This window comes from Quercus lobata, chromosome 2, assembly GCF_001633185.2.
Source record: "Quercus lobata isolate SW786 chromosome 2, ValleyOak3.0 Primary Assembly, whole genome shotgun sequence".
Classification (NCBI taxonomy): domain Eukaryota; kingdom Viridiplantae; phylum Streptophyta; class Magnoliopsida; order Fagales; family Fagaceae; genus Quercus; species Quercus lobata.
Window position 1 is genome coordinate 95,618,227 of NC_044905.1, and position 27,541 is coordinate 95,645,767.

The 27,541-nt window shown below is 33.1% G+C and overlaps 2 protein-coding genes across 2 annotated transcripts; one reads left to right on the forward strand and one right to left on the reverse strand.

Moving 5' to 3' along the window:
- Positions 1-319: 319 nt before the first annotated feature.
- On the reverse strand, positions 320-2,269 carry LOC115960453 (60S ribosomal protein L13a-4-like). Its single transcript, XM_031079376.1, has 4 exons — positions 1,948-2,269; positions 1,748-1,864; positions 1,535-1,622; positions 320-700 (listed from the first exon to the last, which is right to left on the reverse strand). The coding sequence occupies exons 1-4, from the start codon at positions 2,259-2,261 to the stop codon at positions 524-526; spliced, it is 696 nt and encodes a 231-aa protein (XP_030935236.1). The 5' UTR covers positions 2,262-2,269; the 3' UTR covers positions 320-523.
- Positions 2,270-16,721: 14,452 nt separating this feature from the next.
- Positions 16,722-20,190, forward strand: LOC115960475 (VAN3-binding protein). The gene is made up of 8 exons (XM_031079409.1): positions 16,722-17,254; positions 17,454-17,528; positions 17,620-17,688; positions 18,205-18,568; positions 19,052-19,219; positions 19,365-19,414; positions 19,756-19,804; positions 19,900-20,190. The coding sequence occupies exons 1-8, from the start codon at positions 17,069-17,071 to the stop codon at positions 20,115-20,117; spliced, it is 1,179 nt and encodes a 392-aa protein (XP_030935269.1). The 5' UTR covers positions 16,722-17,068; the 3' UTR covers positions 20,118-20,190.
- Positions 20,191-27,541: the final 7,351 nt, after the last annotated feature.

Consider the following 27,541-nt stretch of genomic DNA (forward strand, 5'->3'; position numbering starts at 1 on the left):
TAGAAATGAGTTCACAAGAAGCTCATAAGACACAAAATTCAGCTATCTGATATAGCATATCCAAAGACCAGGCAATCCGATACAGCATACCCCAAGCATCTGAACATGCATTCTCTTACTAATATCTAGCTGTTGGTTCTACTAATATCCCAGAAATAGCTAGGTAAATCATTGGTCCAATGAATGCCAAATAGTGGGAACTTGGAGGCAGATCAACAGTGGAGGTGAACACATTTAACATATACAGAAAAATACACAAACATACCCTAAAAGTAAACATTCTAGAAATAACATGAAAATATTATCATCCAATCAACACAAACAAAAAATACAAATGACATCACAAATTAAGTAAAAAATGTATAATGGAGTACGAGACAATTAATGACACAAACATAGCTAATTTGAAAACCCAAGTCAGATAACAATTTATAACACGACATCTTCTACTTGAAAAATTGCAGCGAGGCAGATGTACCCTGCACAAACGGACAGAAACATTGTAACGAAATGCTAAAGAAATTTAACTGCAACTCAGCTGTCCCATGGTTTTTTCAATATAAATGATAGGTGCAATAACTTCAAGCTGGGGGCCAAGCTTCTCCTCAGCAGTCTTCTCAGCTTTAACCCTCAATTTTGTCAACTGCTTCTTCCTCTCATATGCAACCTGAGCTCTCTCCTTTCTCTTCCTCTCAAGCTCCTGGAGGAGCAAAGAGATTCACAAGCATTAGAAAGCACTCACACAACCATTAATTAGTCAAAGAAGAACAATCACTTAATAATGACTACATAAAATGCAGACAATGTTAACCCTGGCAAGTTCTTCATAGTCTAACTTTCAGACAAGTGAAACATATATCCAAATGGCAAAATAGACAATTACACGAATGCCAGCACAAATACAGCAAGAAGAGATTCAAATATTGCTTAATATTTCTAAACATCATCCAATAAGTTACTCAGCATCGACATTTAATTGGGGAATCAACAACCATTATAACATATCAACATGCAAGAATATGCCCATATGAAGGCAAATGGCAAAGCTATTTCAATATGGTTAAAGATATTGTTGAGAAAAAATGCAAATATTTAAAATAAGAATAGTCAAAAGAAATTGACTGAACCCAGAAAAACATAGTTCAAACTGGAGTTGGGTAATTGGTAATTTTGAACAAAAAAAGACTATTCACGAAGACTAAAACAACAGGAGAATTCCTCTTTTTTGATTAATCACAATTTACAAATTAAGAAACAAAGCACCTACAACAGTGCCACCATGAATTGGAAATGTAAAGCAACAGAACACATTAAAAACACAAAGCAAACACCTCTTTACAATGTCATCTCCCAGTACCATACACAATAAAATTAAATATTATGGAACATGACACAAAGAACAGTATAGTAATTGCTATGCTTTAAATGCAGATAAAATGCATTAAGAAACTATGCCACATACGTATGTATTATTAGCAGAACATCTGACAAGGCAAAAGAAATCTACAAAGTCGAAACAAAAAGACTGACTGACCTTAATAGTGTCATAGTGGTTCCATCCAACCTCAGATGAAAGCTTGCCCAACAAACAGTACTTATGTCCAGCCTGAAGCCTCAAAACCCTGTGTTTATTATATATATGTATTTTTATTTTTATTTTTAGAAAGCACAAGACAATTAATTAAAACATTTGAAAACTAAAGAAAAGAAAAAAAAAATGAAAAGAGAGAGAGAGAAAGAAACAGACTTGAGAGCATCAGGTATTACCACCCTCTTCATCTTATTATACGGAGGTGGGATCCCCTCGTAAACCTTAAAACGTGCAAGCGCGGCAGCTCCACGTTTAGTCTTGTGAGGAATCATTCTACAAATAATAATAATCAAAACTCATATTATATATGAAAGAAAGAAAGAGATTGAGTTGTGTTGATGCGATGCGATGCGTACCCACGAATAGTGCGCCATAGAATCTTAGCAGGAGCGCGGAAATGGATGGGACCATGAGAAGGCTTAGTGTTCATGCGCTTACGGAGGAATCTCATGTATTTCATTTTCTGGCGAACAAGTCCTCCTGAGATACAGATCTCTTCGGATCTAACCGCAACCACTTTATTACCCTTCAGCAGCTCTTTCGCTATGATCGATGCTACTCTACCAAGCATGTGATTCCTTGCATCGATGATAACTGACCCCGACACCATATTCGCCTTGACTAGTTTTTCTGAGGAGGCTGCTAGGTTTTGGACCTTCCACCCTTTCATACCAGCCGGCTGCTAGGGTTTTGGACTTTTCATCCTTTTATATAAACAGACGCTCTACAATACTTTCAATCAGCTACACAAATAAAAACAAGAAGGGTTTAATTTAATAAAGCAACCTCAAGGAAAATGGCCCAAGAATCTTACCATACAGATTGATCAATCAGAACCAGCTTTGCTGACAGAACTGAGTAGTCACCATCATGCTCTAGTCTATAAACTCTATACTTAAAGATTTTATTCAAAGGTCAACTTTGACTTTGTTGACAGGATTCAGTACCATTCTTCAGTAGTTTGTACTTAAAGTCTTTATTTATTTATTTTTCTTTCAAAAAATAAGTTTTTATTTAAACGTTAATTTTTGGTTATGTTAAATTATTTTATAATTTTTAAAAAAATGTTAACCTGATCAATTTTTAGTAATTTTTATTTAGATCTATTATTAATATTATATTTTTATTTATTAATAATTATTTGTTATTATGTAAAGTTTTTATAAAATATTTTATATTTTTAACATTATTTTAATATTATTTTTAAAATAACTAAACAAGTTAGTAAAACTCTTTTTATGTTAAAATAGTAAATAATTTTTTCGTTTTTCTATAAAAAAATATTTTAAAATAATTTATTAATATAGTCCTTCAGGTTATATTTCAGTAAACCCCGTACTTAAAAAGTCATGATAAACGCAATTAACTTTAGAATTGAAACACAAGTCAAGATGGCCGAGTGGTCTAAGGTGCCAGACTCAAGTTCTGGTCGAGGACGTGGGTTCTCAAATCCCACTTCTGACAAAAACAAACTTATTTATCAAAAAATAAAAAACTCTAGAATTGAAAGTTTGAATGTTTATCTTACCTAGTTAATTATGCGGCCCATATATCTGTCCTTAAAGTTGTTTTTTTCTTTTTTTTCACCTTCACATGTCTTGTTTTTTTTTGGTCCGTTTGGATACAACTTATTTTTGTTGAAACTGAAAACTGAAAATACTATAGTAAAATAATTTTTAAATTTATGAGAAATTACTGTTCACCTTGTTTTTTACTGTTCATAAGCCTAAAATCACTATTCATGGACAATGAACAGTGACACAGGCGCTGATCTAAAAAAAAAAAAAACCTGAAAATGCACGATTGCTGAAATTTAGACGCTGGACGTGGATCCAAACTCTACCTTAATGTCTTGTGACTTGTCACTTTGCTTCACCACTTTGTTTTGAATGACTACTCAATTTCAAACTTTGTGTGGGATTGGATTCACGTCCACGGCTGATTGAGTTTTCTACTGTAGCGCATTTTTTTGGGCACACATTTCAAGAGCAAAAGGTGACTGTTTCATTATTCGTAGCCATAATATTTAATTTTTCAACGCATTAATGGGTTTCGTGCACTATTTATAAAACCTATAAATCTCACTTTTCAACAACTTTTTCATTAAAACTAGATTTTACAGTATTATTTATACATTTAAAAATTATTTTTTTATAATATTTTCAATTTTTAACTTTCAATTTTAACAAAATAAGTTTTATCCAAACGAACTATAATATAATCGGAGGTAACTGGCTTCTTCGCGTTAGTGACCACCCTAGAAAAGAAAATTCATTATTAAATATAAATTTTAAAATTTTTATAACCTCCATTTCATGATTAATTGAAGCGTATTGTCCCATTAATTGAAATGACCATTGATTGAAATGAATGAATGAAGCACGATTTAAGGCACTACAACTATTAAAAAAAAAAAAAAGTTTGACTGACACGTGATAGATAGTTCTCTGGAGCTCTGGGCTAGTCTTGAATGTTGACCACCAGATCTTTTGCTCGGAGAAAATGGTTTTCTCACCGATTACTAATAAAAAAGCTCCTCACAAATAAAAAAAGCTTCTCAAATAAATTATAAATGTGCTTCTTGGGTTTCAGCAAAAAAGAAATGTACTTCTTGGATTTTCTCATCGATAACTAATAAATGTACTTTATCTATTTTTCGTTTTATGTTAAACTTTACAATTCACTTCTATTATTTAAAAAAAAAAAAAAACAATTTAGTCAAATTGAGATTCTCACTTGTGCTTGTCACTCAATGTCTATCTTATGCAGCCTAAACTTTTAGGCTCTCTTGGAAAAACCGAACCTTCTTTGAAAAGTCTCAATCTCTCTCTCTCTCTCTCTCTCTCTCTTAACACCAATTTCTCCCTCGTTCACCGTCAGTTTCTTTCTTTCCCTAATAAATTTTCTCAAAAGTAATGATAGAAGTAAAAACTAATCAGCTCTCTCATGGGGTCAAGAAATTCCACCAAGTCTACCTTGTATCCCTTTGTTACAGATGATTGAGTTCTTCTCTTATACAAACATAACTGAGTTCTTTCTCCATTTCTCGTGACAGATTTTACCATCAGTCTCTGCCACTATGAAATTGGGAAAAAAAATAATGATAAGTTTATGAAAAAAGTATTCGGCAAAAGAAAAAGTTTATGAAAAAGGTGAATTAAAAAGTGATAATTCACCGATCAAAATCATTAGAAAATGTAAGAGAGTAGAAGAACTTATTTTGAAAAATTAAAAAAGTGATTCAGCAAAAAAAAGAAAAATAAAAAAGTCGCACATCAATTAATAAATTATTATAAAAAATTTTCAAAAAATAAAAAAGAGAAATAAAAATTGAATTTTTTTGGGACAGATCTGTGATGTTGTTTCTAAAATTCCCATTGGCTCATCTCTTTGCTTGGAACGGGCAGACCAGATTGAAAGCCTCACTGAAATCCCATCACATTAATGCCCCCACTTGGACCACAGTACTGAGCTCGGCTTTGTTTCTATTGAAGTGTCGGTTTGAGCATAAGATCAATTCAACCGCTGAAGGCATCTATGGCCTGAATGGCTATCAGATTTGCTTATAGAAAAAAAGAGCAGCTTTATCTTAAACTTATAGACCTTAAGAGCAATTACATCAATCGGTGCAAAAGATTCCGTCTATTTTACACAAAAACCTACTTTTTCTATTTTACACTGTCACTTTTACAAAACATCCACATCAGTTTATCTATTATACACACTTTTTTATTAAAATAATATTTTCTCTCAATTTTTTTATTATTTCCCACCTAACCCTCCTTTTTCCTTTGAATACACCTCCTTCCTCTTCACACATTCCTTATCTCTATCTCCGCCTCTCTGTCTTCTCCTTCTTTTCTTTTCTTTTTGAGAATCTTTTTCCTTCCCCTTTCCGTCAACCCATCACAACCACCATCATCATCACTACCCAATCAGCGAACCACTCAAGATCAAACCAACCCAAGATCAGAAACCCACCCAACCCGAAACCCACTGATCAAACAACGAGAAATTAGTGAGTTAACTGGCGACGATTTGATCAGGCTTCGTGCAGCAGTGGTTTGATCTTGATCAGCGAGTTGATCGGCAGCAATGGTTTGATCTTGATCAAATAAGAAAAACAGAGAGTGAGGGGAGAGTGATCGGCGGCAATTTGATCAGGTGGCGTGTGGTTTGATGTTGATTGGCAACAGTGGTGTGATGTTGATAGGCGGCAAGAGATTGGTGGCGATTGGCAAACGTGGAAGCTAGAGAAATGAGATGAGAGAAAGAGAGAGCTGAGAGTCAGAGGGGATAGAGAGAAGAAGGGAGAGTGAGAGAGAAAAAAAATACTAAAATATGATATGCAAATGCTACAGTAGCCGTGCATAAATGCACGGTTACTATAGCAATTGTGCATAAATGCACAATTTTGCCCCAACTAATGTGGGTGTTTTTTGAGCCAAAATGTGTAAAAAGACTACCTTTTTCTATTTTGCACAAGTTTACACAACCTGATGTAATTGCTCTCAACAGAGTAATCTAGCAGTAGCTGCATTAGTGCATTAGCATTAGGAAATTCTAATTCTATTCTATTTTACCATTCCAAAAAGTCACTTTATCATTATACCATACCATTTTACAATACTTCCTACGTCCCAAAACTCTATTTTTATTAAAATATTATTTTTTTTAATCTTTCTTTATTATTTCTTTCCAATCGTCACTTTTTTTTCAGACTTAGCATGATTCCAACGGCTCCACCATCACCAATCACCACACCACCACCACCACACCACACCACCACCTCTACGGCTCCACCATCATCAATCACCACACCACCACCAAAATGCTTCAGCCTACCATTGATGAACGCAGAGGAACTCATGAACCCAGACACTGCCGATCAACCCCAATCACAACAGGGGGGAAAAAAAAAAAAAAAAACCAAATCAACCCTGATCAAAACCCAGACACCGCTGCCGCTAGATCAATGTTTCCTCCATCGTTGATCAACCCAGATCAACCACCAAAATCCCACCAGAACAAAAACCCAGACGATCAACCCCATCACAACAAGGAAAAAAAAAAATTCCATATCAACCCCGATCAAAACCCAGACACCGCCGCCACTGCCGCCGCCAGATCAATGTTTCCTCCATCATTGATCAACCCAGATCAACGTTTCCTCCACTGTGATGTGTGATGTTGATATTGGGAGGAGGATGATGTTTGGGTTTGAAGAGAGGAGAAAGCAAATGAGAAAGAGAGAAGGAAGAGAGAGAAGAGAACAAAAATAATGAGAGAGGAGAGAGAAATTTCGGAAGAAAAGCAGCTTAAAATATTATTATTATTTTTACAATACTGCTACGGTGCAATTCTAAATAGAATTGCACTGTTGCAGTATTGAAAAAAATTTGCAATACTTGCCTTTAGATGCAATACGTTTTGGAGTTTGAAATGTCAAATACACTTCACATATGACATTAGCATTCCCTAATGCTAATGCTCTTAATTAATGGGTACAGTTAACAGTGTATTGTAGCAATAGCTGCATTATTTTCTTACTTTTTTTTTTTCTTGGTTTCTCAGCCACATAGAAGCCGGTGAGAACAGTTAAGGCGGAAATACTATTTTCGTCTCTACATTTACTCTTCATTTCCACTTAGTCCCTACTTTTTAACTTTTTAATTTTATCGCATTTAGGGTCCGTTTGGATACAGCTGAAAACTGAAAACTGAAAAATACTGTAACAAAATAATTTTTAAATATGTGAATAGTACCGTAGGACCCATTTTTAATAAAAAAGTTGTTGAAAAGTGTAATTCGTGGGTTCATGAACAGTACACAGTATGCACTGTTCACGGAAAAAAGTCAAATATTGCTGCTGAAAAGTTGCTAAACAGTAACAAAATTGGCCAAAACGCATGGGGAAAAAAAAAAAAAAAAAGCAGGCTGAAAAGGTTGAAAACGCAAAACGTGCGTTTGGGAAACGCAAACGCGCTTCCCAAACGCACATTTAGGGTCCGTTTGGATACAGCTGAAAACTGAAAATTGAAACTGAAAACTGAAAAACACTGTAGCGAAATAATTTTTAAATGTGTGAATAGTGTCGTGGGACCCATTTTTAATGAAAAAGTTGCTAAAAAGTGAAATTTGTGGCTCCGTGAACAGTACACGATGTGCTGTGATTGGTCCAAAAAAAATTTAAAAAGTCAAAGTTTGCGGCTACTGTTCATTGAACAGTGCATGAACAGTAGCCGCAACACCCAAAACGCTCCAAAACGCGTGAAAAAAAAAAAAAAAAAACATTTTGGAAAAACGCAAACGCAGGATTGGGCAGAAAACGCCCAATCCAAACGCAACCTTAGGGTCTGTTTGGATAGAACTTATTTTGCTGAAACTTAAAACTGAAAATTGAAAACACTGTAGCAAAATAATTTTTAAATGTGTGAATAGTGCTATGGGACCCATTTTTAATGAAAAAGTTAATAAAAAGTGGAGTTTGTGGGTCCGTAAACAGTGCATATGTGCACTGTTCACTGCAGAAAGTCAACAATTGCGGTTACTGTTCATTGAACAGTAACCGCAATACTCCAAATGAAAACGCGTGAAAAAAAAAAAAAAAAACAGAAACGCAAAGTAGAAAACGTTGAATACAAACACACACTTAGTCTCTGAAATCAGAAACGCATCCTATTTTAGTCCCTATCGTAACCTCACTGACGAAAATTGTTTTACTGGCAAAAGGAGTATACAGTTGGCATGGCCATTAAAATAAAATAAAATAAAAATTATTTGACATTAAAAGGTGCCACATCAGCATTTAAATTTTAAAAATTAATTTATCAAATTTTAACTAAATAAAAAAACAGAATTAAATACAGAAAAATTACATAAAAAAAAAAAAGTTTATTTTGAAACAAAAAGAAAAAGAACACAAATCCAAAACACAAAATTAAAAACCAAAAATCACAAACCCAGAAAATAAGAACACAAAATTAAACTTCAGATCCACATTAATTAGACATGAACGCATTAGAATTCATGCCAACAGTCTTGACAAAAACCAGATAAAATTGATAAATTAAACATGAACACATTAAACATTTGAGCAAGAACACAAACCCGGAAAATTTAAAACCCAGAAAATTAACATCAGATCTATAATTCTTAATTCTTAGTACATGAATATTACCATTTACCATCTCAATGTTTTCCAAGACTCTTTTAACAATATCAATTAACCCGAATCTCTCGTACTAGCCATTCAAAACACAGTCATTCTCATTGATTGATTTTTTGGGGTTTCTTATTTTCAAGCAAAAAAGGTGGAAAACATGTAAGGAATGGCATCTGAACTTACAGCTTCCTATAAAGTAAAAATAATAATCAACCCCATGAAAAAAATAGAAACTTTATCAAATATGAAATAGCAAAAAGAAGAGCTTGAATGATGAGAAAGCAAATGAGAAACAATATAGGAATATGAGATGGAAAGGAAATGAACCAGCTCGACCCATTGACGAGAATCATCTGTCCACTCAAAAGCAGAGACTTCAAGGAGCTCTGATTTCAGAACCGAGTATACCATCAAAAATGTTAACTTTAGATCCACCATTGACACCCCCACAAAGAGCTTTCAAAGAGAGAGAGAGTGTGTCAAAGAAAGAGAAAGAAAGACTGAGGAAGAACAGACAAGAACAAAACCCAAAAACATCTAATGTGAGATGAGAAAATAAAAACCCACACTTCTTCAATAGCCAAAACCACTTTGAAACCCAGAACCCGACCACCACAGTTCTTAAATCACTCCCCATTTGGTTGATCTTGAACCCACATGTCGCCGCCAACCATGCTGTGACAGCAACCGATCTCAACATCTTTCTCTAACCCAGATCAAACCGACTCAGCCTCTCTCTTTCTAGCCCATATCAAACCCATCAAACCAAGATTCCAAGACCTTAGAGAGATAAACTTTGAGCTAAGAGAGAAAAAGTTTGAGCTGAAAGTGTGGCCGTGTGGTGTGAAAATAGAAAAAAAATTGATCAGCTTGTGATGTTTTGGTGTCATGTGAGGGGTTTTATTTTGGATTTATTTGCGTTTAATTTTGTGTTGATCTGGATTTTTTTTTTTTTTTTTGAGATAACTGACTGATGTTTTTGGGTTTTGAATTATCTGGGTTTATGTTCTTATTGTTCTTACTCAAGTTAAAGTTAGATCTCAATTCATATGATTTTTGGTTTTTATTTTTGTTTTTTTTCATTTTTTTTATTTAGTTAAAATTGATAAATTAATATTTTAATTTTTAAAAAATGACATGGCATTTTTAAAATGCTAAATAAAAATTTTTCTTATTATTTTAATGTTGATGTCAGCATTTAGTGTGCCACTTGTACACTCCGTTTGCCACGTAGATAATTTCTGTTAGTGAAATGACGGTAGGGACTAAAATAGAATCCATTTTTTATTTTAGGGACTAAATGCAGTAAAATTAAAAAATAGGGACTAAAGTGGAAATGAGGTGAAAATATAGGAACGAAAATGGTATTTTTGCCAACAGTTAATGAGTTAAATTACATCTTGGTAGTCACACTCAAATTGTCACAATCTAATTACAGGGAGAAAATGGGCTTTTGCCCCTACTGAGCAAAAAATTAGGCAATATGTTCCTGTTTCGAACCTATATAGGGACGTGTCTCTGTTTCGATACTCGATCACCATAAAATCGAGTTACTTAAGAAACTCGACTATTAGAAAGCCGAGTTTTGGGCAGGTTCTTGCCACGTTGGATCGCCATCATGGCTTTTGGACAATAAAATATTCTAGCTTTACTGTTCCTAACTCGGCAATTAGAAAATCGAGTTATTAGAGAAACTCGATCCTTATGAAATCGAGTTTACTCTAAAGTATTATTTGTCGTGATTGTTATTTGGCTACTCTAAAGTATACTCTTTCTCCCATACAGGGAATCCCACCTACAATGGGACCCACCCAACTAGATCTCGATAATAATGAAAAGATACCTCTTAACTTTAAGACGGAGTTAAACTAGACAGCCTCAACCTCCTTGTAAAACTACCTATGTGGTCAAGGAGGTGAGTTGAAAGTGAAACCCTCCTTGTAGCCCTTCTTGAAGAGTAAAATGTGCCATTGGAAGACGCAAAGGTTGAGAAATAAAATAGGACCCAATAAGTAATGTCCAGTAGAATTACGATAAAAATCTTGTCCAGCGATAAAAAAAAAAAAAAAAAAAAAAATCCATGAGTAAATTTTGTATGAAAATGCCCCTAGGTACGACTGGTCAAGAATTTTGACCTAAATCCAATATCGGCATTTTTGCGTGAAAATTTGTGGATAGCACATATAGATGTCGAAGAAACAAATGGAAAATTATTTAGAAAGAAAAGACAAAAAAAAAAAAAAAAAACTCGTATCAATTTTGTACGAAAATGCCCCTGGGTCAGACTGGTCAAGAAATCTCTCTATACTCAAGATTACATTATTAAGTATACATTAACCCATTACTATTGCACCGCTGGATGCAAGTTACTTTAATATCATCTCACTATATAACAAACATGATCTCACTAATACTTCATTAATGAACATGCATATTAATAAATTGATCTACCATCGTTGCACATATATTATTTGGATATGAACCACCACTGGACACATCTTTTGGAAATGAACTCCTATTGGACATATATTATTTGAATATAGACCATTACTGGACATACCTTATTATGTTGAACATGAACTATGAACCGTACCTAGATATGGACTATTGGACTCATCCTATTATTGGATATATGACACTTAATTAACCATTTTCTAATATTGGACATCAGTTAATAAATATAATAATAACATTTCAACTCATCATTTAATCAAAGCTATCTTGCTAAGCAAATTATTTATATATTTCAACCATTATCATGATTTTAAGACTTCACGCCTTATCTATTTTGTAGGCTTAAAATGCACCAGAAGTCATTAGTCTATGTTGCCCAATGTCGAGTTCCGGATTGGACTCCCCAAAACAAATCCGGGCCTAGTAAAGTCACACTCTCAGCAAAAGACACGTGGCTACACTCAAAAAACCGCCCTTGACAATCTGAAACCAATTTTTTTTCCCTACTACCCCTTCTTTTCTAAAATTTTGGAGCACCCTTCCACTTGGGGGCCTTAAACAATTGCCTAATGGGCCTAGTAGAAGAGCCGGCCCTGCCTTTCATTAATAAGTAATTTCTTTGATTTAGAAAAATAATAAATTAGTAATCACTTTGAAAGCATTTGAGTTCTAACATTATTACAAATCTACAACGTAGATTTTCAAGACAAGAGATACTGGTGCTACTTGCTTGCACCCAAAGCAACATAAGGATATATGGAATCATAGTTAGTAATGTATGGGATAGAACATATAGGATATAAATTAGATATGTCTGTGTTTCATTTGGTTTAAGATTGAAAGGGTAATTATTGAGTACTCTCGGAATACCATAAATACGTACTCTTCTTTTTCACATAACTATGGGTCCCACAATTCATGTGAGAGAGGGGAGTATGAATTTATGATATTCCTGGAATATTCAATAATTTTCCAGATTGAAAATATAATTTGTAAAAATATGGCATAAAAAACAGAAATAAAAATAAACCCATAAATGGATGTATACATGGGTGTATAATGAATTTGAATGAAAAATTAGGGAATAAAAGAGTGGTTATATATGTTAAGATATTTGTTTTATTATATTTCAATTTAGTAGCATGCTTATATGATCTTAATATAATAATTTTATAAGATACTATAAAAATTCAACTAGCTAAGTATTTAATATATATTTTCTCTAAAAAAAAAGTATTTAATATATTTAGCATATATTTTACTTCAAATTTAGTTTTTCTTAAGGAAAATATATAACAAGTGTTAGGATACTTTTTTTTTTTTACACCTAATTTTATTTGAGTACCACCTATTTATACTGCTAATAAGTTATTGGGTTTTTCCAAATATTTTTTGCTCTATTATTATATTAATCACAAATGTTTCATATCTCATTATCTAAAATTGGGTTATGATATAAAACATCACAAAAAAGCCCAATTCTCGTTGACAAATCAAAGTCCAGTTCTCGCTGACAATATTTAAAAACCCAAGGTTATTACTACTTGGCACTATTCTATCAAAAACCCAAGGTTATTAATACTTGACAAAATACTATATCATAATTATTTCACTTAAAAGTCCAATGATCAACAATGTTTTACGTTCTTAAACCTATTACTACAATATTACAAGCTTATGAAATCTCTCTTATAAAACCCATGGTAACCATTTATGTTACGTGACACTATTCATTTTTCTAAAACTCATGGCAAATATACATCAAGTCCATGGAGAATTATGAATTTGTGTTACTAATATAGAAACCCGTGGAAAGTTATGATTTATTTTAAACCCATAATATTTATTTATTTCAAACCTTATTATAAACCCATGGTAAGTATTTATGTTACGTAACACTATTCATTTTTCCAAAACCCATGGCAAACATATATCAAGCCCATGGAGAATTATGAATTTGTGTTACTAATATAAAGGCCCATAGAAAGTTATGATTATTTATTTTGGACCTATGACATCTATTTACTTCAACCATAATATAAACCCATGGAGTTTATATAAGAACTAATGGTCACTATTTATCTTACATCACAACATTCATAATATTTATTACCAAAACTCATGGCAATTATTCATCCTACATGACCATTATGATTATCTATAGAGAAACTATACAAGTTGTTATTTAAAGCCCATGAAAATTAATACCCAAAATCTGTCATAAATATTTCATAAAAGCTCATGAATTCATTTTATTTCTACTAACAACTAAAACCCATGAGGAGTAAAAAATCCATGGCAAAGTATGTCTTTGATGCCCATTTTGTAGGCTTAAGAATCTCATGAAGTAGGAAACAAGCCCAAGCAAAGAAAGGGCCATGTGGCCCAACTAAAAGTGCCGAAATGGAGAAGAGTTCCAGCCCAAAAAGTTCCCCCAACAAGAGGCTTGAAAGTGGGCAACCAGTCCTTGTTCATTCCTAACCAAAAAAAGCAACTAGATACTCATACAAGGGAACCAAGCCTTTGAGAATAGACTAAGGGCTGTCCCATCAATTTTATGCCACCCTCTGCTTGACGTGAACATTGCCCAAGGGTTGTTATATCAGTTAAAGTCAAAAGGATGAAAGGATTCCATCATCTTTCTCAAGACTGCACCTCCAGCGGAAGGGGAGCTGAAACCAAATTATCTAAATTTAATAAATTGATACTATAAATGTTAAAAACGATCAAGACATGATTCATGTACCAAGCCCATGAATCCTAAAGGGGAAAATTTGGGAACATGTGGTTTGGATGGCATAAAGGAATCTCTAGCGAAACCCTCTAGAGTAGACTAAAGCTTGACACCTGGCTTGGGGGTTATTGAATCTTACTTCTTAGGGGACCAAATCTCAGTTTGCAACATTAGGATTCACTCTTGATACACAATAATTAAGCTCAGCCCTAAAAATCTTGGCACTTAATGCAAAAATTTCTAAAATCCCATCATTACCCAAAGAAGCAAGACAACCCCTCAAAGTGGATTTTCCTACTTCTGATAAAAAAAACTCAGGGAAGTTAAACCTTGATTTCGTCACCCTTGATGAGTCATGCATTTTTGGATTCTTGTCAATCAATGCTTCTCTAAAGCTCCATTATAAAAACATAAACACCTCAATCCACTGGAGGAAAAAGCCTCTCTAAAATTTTCTGTCATTGACTACACTCTGCAGAAATTCAATCCCTATTTGCTTTCTTTAAGCTTCCCCTAGCTCTTTTGAGCTCACTCACAACCTTTCTCAGCCTATAGTCACCATAACACCAACATTCACCACCTTGCTTACACCTTTCTACTCCATAAACGTCCTATAACTGACCAGGACAGCCACTCCCTCTGAAACCCTTGGTTTGTTTACTACTTTGCTCGTGGTTTAGCTTTTCTCAAGCTCACCACTCATCATCTTCAGCCTACACTCATTTAATCTCAGATATTCTTCCCATCCCTCTACACAACCACAACTCAAAAATGTCCTCCAATTAGACACAAATAGCCCATTACTCATAAAAAACTTCAATCTCAATGTTAATCTCATCTCACTAACTCAAAATAGCCCACATACGCCTCATTCATGCCTTATGATTATACACTTATCAAAATCTTAGTTTAATACTTGCTGCACTGAGCTGGGGATCTTTCTCTCCCTTCATTCCATCCTATTTTTCCTCTTTTATTTGTAACTATGGAGCCTTTAATCATTGCTTATTATTATGATGAAGAATATAATGTATTTGTAACAATTGAATTTTTCCCTCACAATTGATGTAATGATGGCTGAAAGTATTATAAATTCCTTTGATCAAAACACATAAGGACCCCCAGGAGTGAACATTTTCCTAAATTTATTTAATCATTGACTGTTGGACTCTAAGTATAATTTCACCCATACCACTGAGAAAATACCGTGCTGCTAGAGGACTGATTTGAACTATGACGCTGTTAAAAGATTAATAATATAACAAACTAACAAGACTAACATGTTTATTGGGCTTTATTGTTGTCTTCTTGTTAGGGTGCAGTCTTTATTTCTTGCTTGGGCGGACTTACACCACACCGATAGCCTTTGGGCTTTATTTCAAGGGCCCATCGTCGAGTTTTGGCTTGGCTACCCCATATTCTATTTGGGAACATTAAAAATTTCCCCCTCAACAACAAGTAAATAAAGAAAATGATATTTAATGTGCTTTTTCATGACTTAGTCAAAAAAAAAAAAAAATTATTGTCTCATGTTATTATAATTTCAAATTATTTAATTTTTTGTTAATTTAAATCCAATATATAAATTTTATATGGCAATAAGATCTAATAATTCAAATTTTAAGAAAAACATAATAGATGAAAATATTTTAAGATTATAATAAAACATGAAAATGTTGATGTTTTAATATAAATAATAAAATGTGGAACTTAAAATATTAATGGCCTTTTTATGTGATGAGATGAGATAAACATATTGGGGAGATTTTAATTAAGTAATTAATATAACATAACTAATAGGGACACCATTTAATTAACTCAAGCTTAAGACTATGAGTTTGGGTTTAATTATGTTCTATTAATCACTAATTCTTATCATTATTATTCCATTTTGGACTTTTATTTACATATATATACCCAACACTAAACTAACCGTCCAAAGCCTTAAATCTCAACTAGCATTTTCTAATGTTAAGTTCAAATCCTCCATCTCTCAGTATAACTATCAAATATCCACACACACAAACACAAAGCTGTCCAACATTCCCTCTCTTTAGTCTTTACCTAATTAATCTCTTCCTCTTTAAATCTCGGCTACCCTTTAAAATCCATAATCAAAAAACAAATGCATCGACCCTAGACCAACATTGGGTGGTCCTGAGGATCACAACCCACGATTAAGAAATACTACTTAGTATAATTGCCTGTCACATGAGCCTAATGAGCACAACTTTAACCAAATCTCCAAAGGTCACAGATTCACCAACAAAATATTATTAAGGAAACCCCATGGAAATTTCTGAGAGACACAACCAGATGAAAAGCTACCCAACTAACTTTAAGAACCTGTTTTAAATTTTAATACCAAAAAGCTAATCTTTGTTTAGATTATTATTTAACAAGTTAATCACTAAAGTAATTATTCTAATAAAAGAATGCTTAACCTTAATGATACATGTCTACCTCCTTTTCATCAATGTTCACATCAATCATACATGTCTACTATCTTTTCATCAATGTCGGCCCAAGTGCATGCTTTGCTATAATGCCACTCTTCCTTTTCTAGCCTGTTATGGTTAGGAAATGCCTATAATGTGGTGGCCCTAGACAACTCTAGCAAGTAATCCTTCATTCTTAGCCTGAATCTATGGTTTTCATTTAAAGGTACAAAAGGTTTGGGCCTTCTTATGTTGTTTTTTAAGATTTCATCCCACGAGTGTCGATGCTTGTTTAGTGGTTAGCATGTGTTCTCTCCCACTGAATCTTTTGGGTTTTCTCTCAAATCAAATTCCATTTCCAACTGTAATACCTCATCTTTCCAACATCTTTTTGAAAAATTGATACTTGATAATTATCTCTTAGGTGGGTCAATCCAACCAACGGTAATGATTTAGTTAGTAGAGCAACTAGCTATAGTCATACTATAAACACTATTTATATGGGTGTGCACTCTATGGTTGAAAACCCACTTGATTTCTAACATACAGATGAGATGGTGATTTAGCATGTCTAGTCAATTATACATGCATGCTTAGAGCGATCTATATATATATTTGAAGCTTGGGATTGCAATTTCTCATTCACTAAAGTACACTGCCCCTAAGATAATCATCGCACCTAATCCATGGATTCAAATTTCAATCCTACTCCTTCAAATGCACATCCCGAGAGTATGGATTTTCTTTCAAGTGCATGGTGCAACTTTGCTGTAGAAGCCCTTCATCCAGAGCTAGAAGACCGATCGTCAATCATGATCCTTGATAACTCTATCAATAAGCAGTTCGAGAGCAACACCAAAGTTCCTTTCATGGTAAGTTGAATTGCTATTAATTATTGTTAAAATAATGGTTAGATGATTAAATTTACAATTTTTAACAACTTAATGTATTGATTATTAATTCAAAAAGATTATAAAAAGAAGTTTTGGTAATGAAACCTATGTTTTATATTCACTTCTTGGATCACGAAAAAGTGAAATCAAGATTTTATTTTATTTATAACTTGCGCAGAAGATGGACAAAAGTGTTAAGATGGATGATGCAGATTTCAAGTCTCAACCACCTTGGAAATCCAATGATGTGGAGGTAACAACATCTGCATCCTAATCAAATACTATACATCCATATACACATTCAAAAATGAAAATATTTTGATATTCTTTTTACCTTTCTCCAGTCATGGATATGGATGCAGCAAGCAATGCACCCGGAATTAAACTACCACAGCTATTTCCAAAAGAAATGGGTATGTTCTTTTAGATATAGAAATAATACTAGCTTTGCTACCAAGATACAGTTTTTTCCCTTATCCTAGCCCTACTAATGTTATAATTTTTTGGAATTGCATGTGATTTTGGAAAATAAAAGAATCGTTAATTCATAATGCCTTCTTTTTTTACGTTTAGAAAAATATTGAAGCTAGTACTAGTTTTACTATAAAATACTGCCTGAAACCCTTTACAATCAATCTGGTTTTTTTCTCTTTCAATTCTGTCATGAATTTCTTTTTGATTAACATGATAATGAATGTGCATGATTACTGTCACTTTTTTTTAATCCAAATTTAATTGATGTCACTTTAAGATAATATATAAATGTCTAAGTTACTTTATTATGATCATTAACATATAAGTCTATAAAACTTATATATATATAGCAAAATTGGTATTATCCCTGACATAAGTTTATGTATATATTTATTCTTTGGTATTAATTTTTCTACCAAGATATAAATAATAGTAAGAGAAAACTTTTGGCGCAGATGCCATGGAAGATTACTCCATTCAAGAATATTATCTCAATCAAGAAATGGTTGAAAGAAATAAAACAAAGGCGAAAAGAAGAAGGGAGGCTACAAAGAGCTGAAGTGCATGCGGCAATATCAGTGGCAGGCGTTGCAGCTGCACTGGCTGCCATTGCTGCTGAAAACTCTAAAAAGGACGAGTACTCAAGCACCGCCAAGGAGGCTGCTGTAGCCTCTGCTGCTGCTTTGGTTGCAGCCCAGTGCGCAAAAGTCGCAGAAGCAATGGGAGCAAAGAGGGAGCAGTTGAGCAATGTAATAGGCTCAGCCATGAGTGGTACAAATGCAAGTGACATCTTAACACTTACAGCTGCAGCTGCAACATGTAAAACCATCCTTCTCTGTAGTATTATAGGATTGATAGTTGCTTCTTACGCAACATTTATATACACAACTTTTATCAAAACAACTGATATCATTAACAAGTTATTAGTTTTGATATAAGCTTACAATTGACAACATTTTATTATTTATTACTTTTTTTTTTTTGATAAGTTTATTATCTACTATCGATGACTTATCAGCACAACAATTATGAAAAATATTTATGAAAAAAATTGTATACATAGACTTATTGTTTTAAGTAAGGCATGATTAGGCTTAACTTTAGATATAAGCCACCTATATATGATTTTCATAATCATGCTATTTTCATTTTTAATTCTTTGTATGGGTAAGAAATTTTTAAAGGGCTTAATTGAAAAGAAATTAAAAGGTGTAACATTTAATTTAGTGCTTTTTTTTTTTTCAATCATTTGCAAACTATCTCTGATTGATTACTTTTGGTTCCGTATTTAACTTGTTGCAGCACTAAAAGGTGCATCTACACTTAAAGCAAGATCAGGATGCAAAAACAGATTAAATGGGAGTGCGCCTATTCTGCCCATTGAGGACAATAATGATTTGGACTTCAATTTCGAGAAGCATAGAACAATCCTGGCAAAGGGTACCGAGCTCAGTGTCGAAACACCAGATGGTACTTACATCTAAAGTCATCATTCTTGCAAATAACAGCAAATTAACATGATTCATAATGTACCAAGTACTTTCTTTTTTCAACCTCCATGTTATTTTTGTTACTTCTCAAATTTACTTTTTCCATTTAAATTATATGTGAACAGGGAATTACACTGTGAGAACAGTGTCAGTCACACTGAACAACGAGGCCAAGGTTTGACTCATAATTTTTTAGCTAATTGAGTTTATAACTCAAAACACAGAAAGTGCCCATTGAAAGTAGTGCAAACTTTACAACTAGTTTACCTATGGATCCATAATTAAATTAGTTTTAAAGTTTTAGCTACTTTTAATTAATAGGGACCTAACTAAGTATAAAGTTAGTCACGTTAATATACCATACAACCCAATATAATTTTTTTTTTTTTAAAAAAAAAAAAAAACTACACTAACCACCCTCAAGATTTGTAAAACAAAATATTAAAAAACAGAAAAATAAAAAACCTCACATCTTATTTTAAAAAACAACTTTTAATTCTTATTTCAACTTTTCAGGTTATGCTTAAGATAAGGAAGCTCAATCTGTTGAGAAGTAAGAAGGAAAGTAAGTCATTCTTTTACTTTCCTATATTTTATGGTACTTAGTTAATTTCAAAGATTATTAGCTATATAGATTGCATTAAATGGAATTGTTTATAGGTATCGTGCTGGACCTGCACGCTGAGCTGTATAAAGATTCAGAAACCGAAGACAGCAATACATGTTATCTCATCGTTTTGACAACAAGTAGGGGGACATTCAAGCTAGACATGGCGGATGATTATCAGCGTTACAAGACATGGGCCACCACCATCAATCATATGCTCATGCTCTCTACTTCATTCACTAAATATGAGCTTCAATATTACAAAACCTGATTAACGTTACTCTACATTTCTCTTGTGGTACCTTGTGTACTTCGATATTTGTGTAATTATTATAAATTATAACACAAAAACTCTTGTTTATTTCATATATATATTTGGTTTTTTTTTCCACCTTACTAGCTAGGATAATATTTTATTTTGTCACTTAAAAACATCTCTCAGAAAGAAAAATTGTTACTTAAAACATATATTATAGGTCATCATTTCAAGATTTACAACACAAGAAAACACCTACATCTTGAAGGTGGAAAACGATTCATGCTCGTAACAAAAATGGATGACAAAAAATAAGCCTTCATTTGTTGATGGAAGGATACCTCGACAAATAATCAAAAGGTTTGGAGCCCCATAAGTTAAAAGTTGTTAGCTTTCAGGGATACAGCTACTTTTCTATGAGAAACAAAAGCTAAAGAGAAGTTGGCTTCGTTATAGATTATTTAATATGCTCTACAAAAGAAATTGCACGTATTATACAACTAAGGACAAACTTAACTGCGACAAATTCAGTACCATTACTAGAAAACCTAGGCATTATTTGATTGAGTCAATGAAGAATACTTAAATTAAAGCTAGTATTTGTTACACGCATTATTACACGCCCGTATTTTAAACCGAAATCGTGGGTTGAAAACATGATTGTGTAACAGTTTTAATCATTATGTTAAACCAGGTCACAACATGCTTTGTTTATCCAACACCAAACAAAAGATACATAGTACGTGAAACATAGACTTACATGACTGATGACTCGCATCACATAGGCTTAAACTTAAAAGCATATTGAATAAACTTATTCAGTGCCATGAAACACACTCTAGCTTGCCCCATAAAAATTTAATAGGCTTCTAAGGATACGAACTTGCAGTTCTAGTTTTTTTATATGCTCCATAGTCTTCAAGAACAAAGTGTCAACATCAACCTCCTCCTCGCACCCTGGAATAATACTGCGCAAAGAACCAAGATTTCTTTTTCTTTGTGCCAAAATTCTAGCAAGCTTCAACTTCTTCCTAGATACTGAACGAGGAGGCATCTTTACCATTTGGAATTTTCTTTTACCTAGTATGCAACAAGCAAAACTCTTACCATGAATTGAAGATTCTTGAATGCCACAATAGAGATTTTATAGATGAGTTTCTCCCACTACAGACAATGTTACAACTTTGCGATCACAAAAAAATATGGAAAAGATAGATCAGCGGTTATTAATATCTTTTTCTGTGGTGTCACTAGGAGACGGTTGCTATCTACACATGATTTAACACTGCACTGTTACCCTCAGAAAAATACTACTCCTATGTAATTAAAAAATTTAGAGAACGACAATGACAAAGGAAGGAGCATGAAAATGTTTGTACAGTACGTACTACTAGGCCCTGCTTTAAAGAGCTTAGGGGGAACACGTAACTTTTTGTCCTTTTTTGTTTCTAAACCATTTTGTCAGTTTCAAAGTTTGATGGCAATTAGGCAAACAAGATGGGACTGATCCAAATAAAAAAAGTAGTCGGTAGTAATTGCAAAATTTCCCCACCAACTCTTCCCATGCCCCCCTTCTCCACGCAAAAAAAGTAGTCGGTAGTTTCACTTGTCATTTGGTACTATTTTCAGTTATTTTATTATTTTATATTAATTTTTTATTAGTTAAATTTCACAATAAATTATCTTTACCAGACCTTTTATAATGCCCATTAATATTTTCTTTTTATTAAAATTAAAAATGAATTGAATTGTTTAGGAATAATTTGAATTCAATTTAGAAAAAGTTTGTTTATTTAGTAAATGAGCCAAGTTGGACTATAATTTTAGACCTGACTATTAAACAAATTAAACTAAAATATAATAATGTGTTTGTGAATAAAATTATAAGTATAAAATTCAATTTAAATATATAAAATATTATTTTATGTTTATATATTGTTATATTAGTCGCTTTAATTAATTCCTTACTAATATTAGCAAACTAAGTATCTGTTTAGGAACCGCTTATTTTGTTAAAACTGAAAACTTTTTATTGAAAGTATTATCAATAAAGGTAAAAGTTAGCTGAAATAGTACAGTGAGACACATGAATAATACTAAAAAGTACAATAATACTCATGAATAATAATAAAAAAATTAAATAATAAAATAATTTAATTTTTCCATCTGCATCCAAATGCCCAAAGTCTTTTGGTTTCAAAAGTATTCATTTATGCAAGACAAGCACACAAAACATGCAAATTATTATTCAGCCGACCCTCTTGGTTACGTGGAAACTTAATACCGCCCTTGGCCGACTTCTTTTATATATATATATATATATATATATATCCAAATTTAAGTAAGTAAGGTTATATCAATTAATATTTTATTATTAAATGTAAATTTTAATAATTTTATTGTTAGATTTTTTTTTTCTTACAAATTTTCAAAATAATAAAAAATTAATAACTTTGTCATCTATCACATATTTAAATTTAATATTTATATTTGTTGTTTAAAATTATGCATAAATAATGAGTTTCTAGATCGAATAATAAATAATATTCAATTCACAAAAAATTTGACATATATGTTAAGAATATAAAGAATATGTAATTCAACAATGTGATTTTTATATTGTTATTTCAATAAAATATTATGGAATGATATAACATTGCTTAAAGTTATATCATATTTTATTCTCAAAAAAAAAAGAAAAGTTATATCATATTTAACTTGATCCTAATACACACACCCACACATCGTGTCTTACATCATGTGTGTATTATTCAATTAGGCTTTGAAGAGAGTTCATGTGGCAATAGTTGCTTAGAGAAGATAAGGTTCTCTTGCCCTGTGCTATTGTGAGAGGGAGTTCTTTAAGTGTATTTGGGCTTAGGGTTTGTTAGAGTACTCTTGTGTCATGTTTGTAATCTCTCTATTTTCTTAGTAAAATTTTTTCCTTGATGTCATGCATGGATGTAATTCCAAAGCCAAACCACATATATCTTTTTTATTTCCTATGTGATTGTTTCTTCTTATTTCTATATCTATTTCATGTAAATACTAAATCCACTATATTTGGATAACATACATAACAAATTAATAAGTATCAAAATTTTTGCCATAGCAATAAGTTGGTATCAGAGCCGTGGGTTCTTTGTTTAGATTTGAGGGGACCGGATGTTTTAGTTTTGCTTTGGGTTCATTATTGAAGCATTTGATTGTTACAATAACCGCAAGATCTATTTGGTTGTCTAGTTATCTGTTGCAATTTTCAAAATGACGATAAATGTTTCATTGGCAACAAAATTTTAGATAGAAAATATTAATGGGAAAATTGATTTCAATTTGTGGCATATTAAGATGTGTGCTTTTTTAGTACAACAAGGATTGTTGAAAGCACTGAAGGGGGAGGATGTTTTGCCAGCAACACTATCAGATGAAAAAAAAAAAAAAAAACTCTTGCAACGGGCACATAGAAGAACACCACAACAAAATCGGGTTTCAAAATTTATGAAAAAAATTCTTTGGGAAACGGCTCGTTGGGATCGACAAGCTAGCAAGTTGTTCATATCACAGAAGAATTACATTAAGAAGAAAGTACTTGAATGCTCTAGTATGTAGTGATCTAAGCCAATGAATACTCCATTAGCGGCACATTTAAATCTTCCGGCGGCTTTGTCACCACAATTTGAGATGGAAAAGGAGCACATGTATGTTTTGTTCTTATGCTATTGCAGTTGGTAGAATGGTGTAGAGGAAAAGGATATCTCTATAGGTTGTCTTCATCTTACCTTGTTGTGCCATCAATCGAAAGGCGACGTTACAACCAATCTTTGTCCATTATAGAGGCAAAGTTTGTTGTAGCAACGATAGAGGCAATGAATGAAATTGTTTGATTAAAGAATTTGGTTGGAGATCTTGGTTTGAAGCAAGATCATACTGTTGTGTTTTGTGATGTCTAGAGCACCATATATTTTACTAGAAATCATATAAATCATGAGAGAATCAAACACAATGATGTAAAATATCACTCTATATGGGAGACTATATCTCAAGACACCATCATAATAGTCAGAAAGGATGCTACAGGAGACCATGGATAATCCAAGAGATATGATAACTAAGTCAATTCCTTTGAACAAGTTGATTATTTGCAATTAATGATTTCACTTATTGGCTTTGATGAAGGCATTGAAAGAGTTCCGAGGCTTAACTAATATGAGATTATCGTACATCTTAGATGTGATGATCATTTTATACATATATACACTTAAATTATCTGTTTTTATTTTGTAAAATATATATATATATATATATATATATACCAATACAAGATAAGGTGGAGATTTGTTATATCGTTGGGTTGAATTAATTCTGTGCAAGGAACTAATATTAGCCGACTAATTCTTGTTATAGTTCAATTTTTCGTAGGGAAAGCACACGTGTAGAACTAGCTCAATATTATTCAGCCAACTCTCTTTGCTCTAATGCAGAAGACCTTATACCACCCTTAGCCGACTTCTTGATATGTATGTGTGGCTTTGTTCAATTGGCTTTCGAAGAGAGTTAAGCTAGCCATGATAGTCTACTAATCAGCAACCAAGGGTTCAAAGCGAACTCCACCACTTTCCAATAAAAGAACAAAACACAATAATAACCTAAATTATTCATTAATAAAGATTCATGATTTGATCTAATTACATTAATTTTACCAATTAAAATGTCCATGCCGGTTCTGGATATGCATGAACTGCTTTATGTAACATCTTCTGTAGCACTATCACTTTTTGATGTTAAAGGGTCCTACAATGTTCAGCTCTGTTTGGTTTTAGGGTAGAAAACTTCAAGAGAACAAGATGCAAAGGTAATGGGGAGCTCATAGTAAAGATTCTCCCCATGAGCTTGAGTATAAATTTCAAATTAAAGCAGTGGTCCACGTCCAACTGTACAGGTTGGTAGGCATGTCTTTAATTCTTGTCTCCTAATCTTGTTGCTTCTTCTGCAATGTCATCTCATTTCCATTTTCTATAAAGAAGACTAGGAAAGTCTTGATTCAGATAAAAACCAATAAAGCTTCTTTGTTCACTTGTGACCTACCCCCCTATCTACTATTGCTAGGCATTCTTAGAGAGGCTGAATCCTGACAACTAAAGTCTCTTTCTACTGCTGTCTGTACAGTGTATGTGATGTAAATGAATTGACTACTTTTCATGATCCATACAAATCCAAACCTCTCTAGTAGCTGGCACCTTGAATACCCTTTGATTTCATGGTCCTTGCAATATCTTTTCCTCTCTTTACGTATGGGTCTTTGACTCTTTTCTGAACTGCCAAAAGAACTTGGCTTGGCTTTGGCTTTCAGGGTACTGTAGCTGTTTTAAGACATGGCCATTTGAGCTGTATAGATAAAGCTATATCTGAGTCCGTAGTCATGGGCAAAGTGTGGCTGAACTAATTGCCCATAGACATAGTTGTGGGAATTTAAAAGACATTGCTGGTGAGTCAGTCAAGTTGGCCAACTGGCAATAGCGCAACAGCAAGTGCTTGGTTTCATTCAAGGATTAACTTCTGGAAGTGCAAGTGCCGGTGTTTTAACAAAGCAGTTCATGGATGCGGAGTTGCGGACAACACAAACAGAAGTCAAAATACGTATAATCTTTATGATAATGGATAATTTTTTTTTTTTTTTTTTGAACATGATAATGGATAATTTACTATTAGTATTAAACTACTCAAATAAAAATTAGCTTGAAAATGAAGAGAATGCAAGTCCCATTTTTTTTCTATAATCAAAACTAGTCTCATTAATGACATAAGCAACAATCTTTTCAACAAAGTTTCTTTTCTAACGACCGAACTGTCAAGCATTTTTAATTCAAACAATGATATGGTGATAAGCTTGAAGTTGTCCCATTAATGACATAAGCAACAATCTTTTTAACAAAGTTTCTTTCCTAAGCAACAATCTTTTTAACAAAGTTTCTTTTCTAACTACCAAATTATCAAGAATTTTTTATTCAAACAGATATATGGTGTTATGCTTGAAGTTTTCCAAGGAATTCCTACGCATTTCACTGCTTAAAGTAGCTCTATCTTTAAAAATTATTAGAGCAGTATCAAGAATGATAATTAGAGTAGTGAGATTGAAGCAAACTGTTATATATATATATATATATATAGAGAGAGAGAGAGAGAGAGAGAGAGAGAGTTTTGTATGTATGTATTCAATATATAAGTAGAATGCTAAATTATACGCAAACCTAGTCAATGAGTGATATATAAGAAATATGAGTGTTGTACAAGTAAAAATAATGAGTTTTTTTTTTTTTTTTTTTGAGAAAGAAATAATAATGAGTTGAGGCATTAGGACCTACAGTTAAATAAAATAATATTTTAACATGCTCCCTTGAACTTAAGACTATAGTCTATGGATTTATTAACAATAGTACGAAAACAATCTTGCGGATGAGACTTGTTATCAACCAATTAATAAGAGGAAGTAACATAACAAAGATGGAGCATGCCAACACAAAATGGCAAACGATCTCAATATATTTGGGGTGCTTGTAAAATATGTCCTTATAAACAATTGAGAATGGCACTCCAATTGTCATAATAAATAGTAGAGGTAGTATATGTGTTGAGGTGCAAGTGTGAAACAAGCTCCTGTAGCAAGCAACGTAACTAGAGAAGCTTAGAGTTTGTGTCAATAAGAGCATAGTAGTTAATGCTAGAGCAAACTACAACATACTTGAATGCTCGAAAATGTATGAAAACACAAGAGCTTGTTTAGACCTCCAATTAAAATATTACGGCTAGATGTTTTTACTCTAACTTATCTAAGTGCGGAATAAGAGTAAATGAAGTGCAATAAACCGAAAAAAAAAAATACTCTAGTGCATAAGCATGAACAACAAGCATTAAAAGTAAAACACAAGAGTAAGGGGAAGAGAGAATGCAAACACAAGATAACACGTTGATGTGTTATCGAAGAGAAAATCGAAAAACTCGGCGAAAAACCTCTCCGTTGCCCTTCAAGCGGTAATCGATCCACTAGACAATCAGTTGGGATACATGGGTTAGCAAGAGACCCTCCAAGCCTAATCTACCCGATGTACCAAAGCCCTCCAAGCTCCTACTCCAACAAGGCTTCTCGGAACCGTGTCTTGTCTAACTTTCCGGATCCCGCAATACGCCTGATTGCATCCGCCAAGCCTCACTAGCTTCTTTTGGCAATTCCCCAAAACTTCCCAAACTCTAAAACACTCTCTACACTCTGAAAAGATGTGAGTTGTGTTTGGGTACAAATCTCCTCTCAAGATATGACAATGGGAGAGGGATGGAGAAGAGGTTACAATGATTTCTCACTAAGGATGAGTAGCTCTCTCTCAAAAAGATGGGTGTTTGTGTTATAGAAAACCTATCTAGGATTTTTCTCTCTGAATTGGTCT

Excerpts from the sequence above, each read along its gene's own strand:
- LOC115960453 (XM_031079376.1), bottom strand. The coding sequence starts at position 2,261 with ATGAAAGGGTGGAAGGTCCAAAACCTAGCAGCCTCCTCAGAAAAACTA. Across the intron at positions 1,865-1,947 it reads CTATGGCGCACTATTCGTGG|AATGATTCCTCACAAGACTA; the intron begins GTACGCATCGCA and ends TATTATTTGTAG. Across the intron at positions 1,623-1,747 it reads GTAATACCTGATGCTCTCAA|GGTTTTGAGGCTTCAGGCTG; the intron begins GTCTGTTTCTTT and ends TAATAAACACAG.
- LOC115960475 (XM_031079409.1), top strand. The coding sequence starts at position 17,069 with ATGGATTCAAATTTCAATCCTACTCCTTCAAATGCACATCCCGAGAGT. Across the intron at positions 18,569-19,051 it reads TACAGCTGCAGCTGCAACAT|CACTAAAAGGTGCATCTACA; the intron begins GTAAAACCATCC and ends AACTTGTTGCAG. Across the intron at positions 19,220-19,364 it reads CAGTGTCGAAACACCAGATG|GGAATTACACTGTGAGAACA; the intron begins GTACTTACATCT and ends ATATGTGAACAG.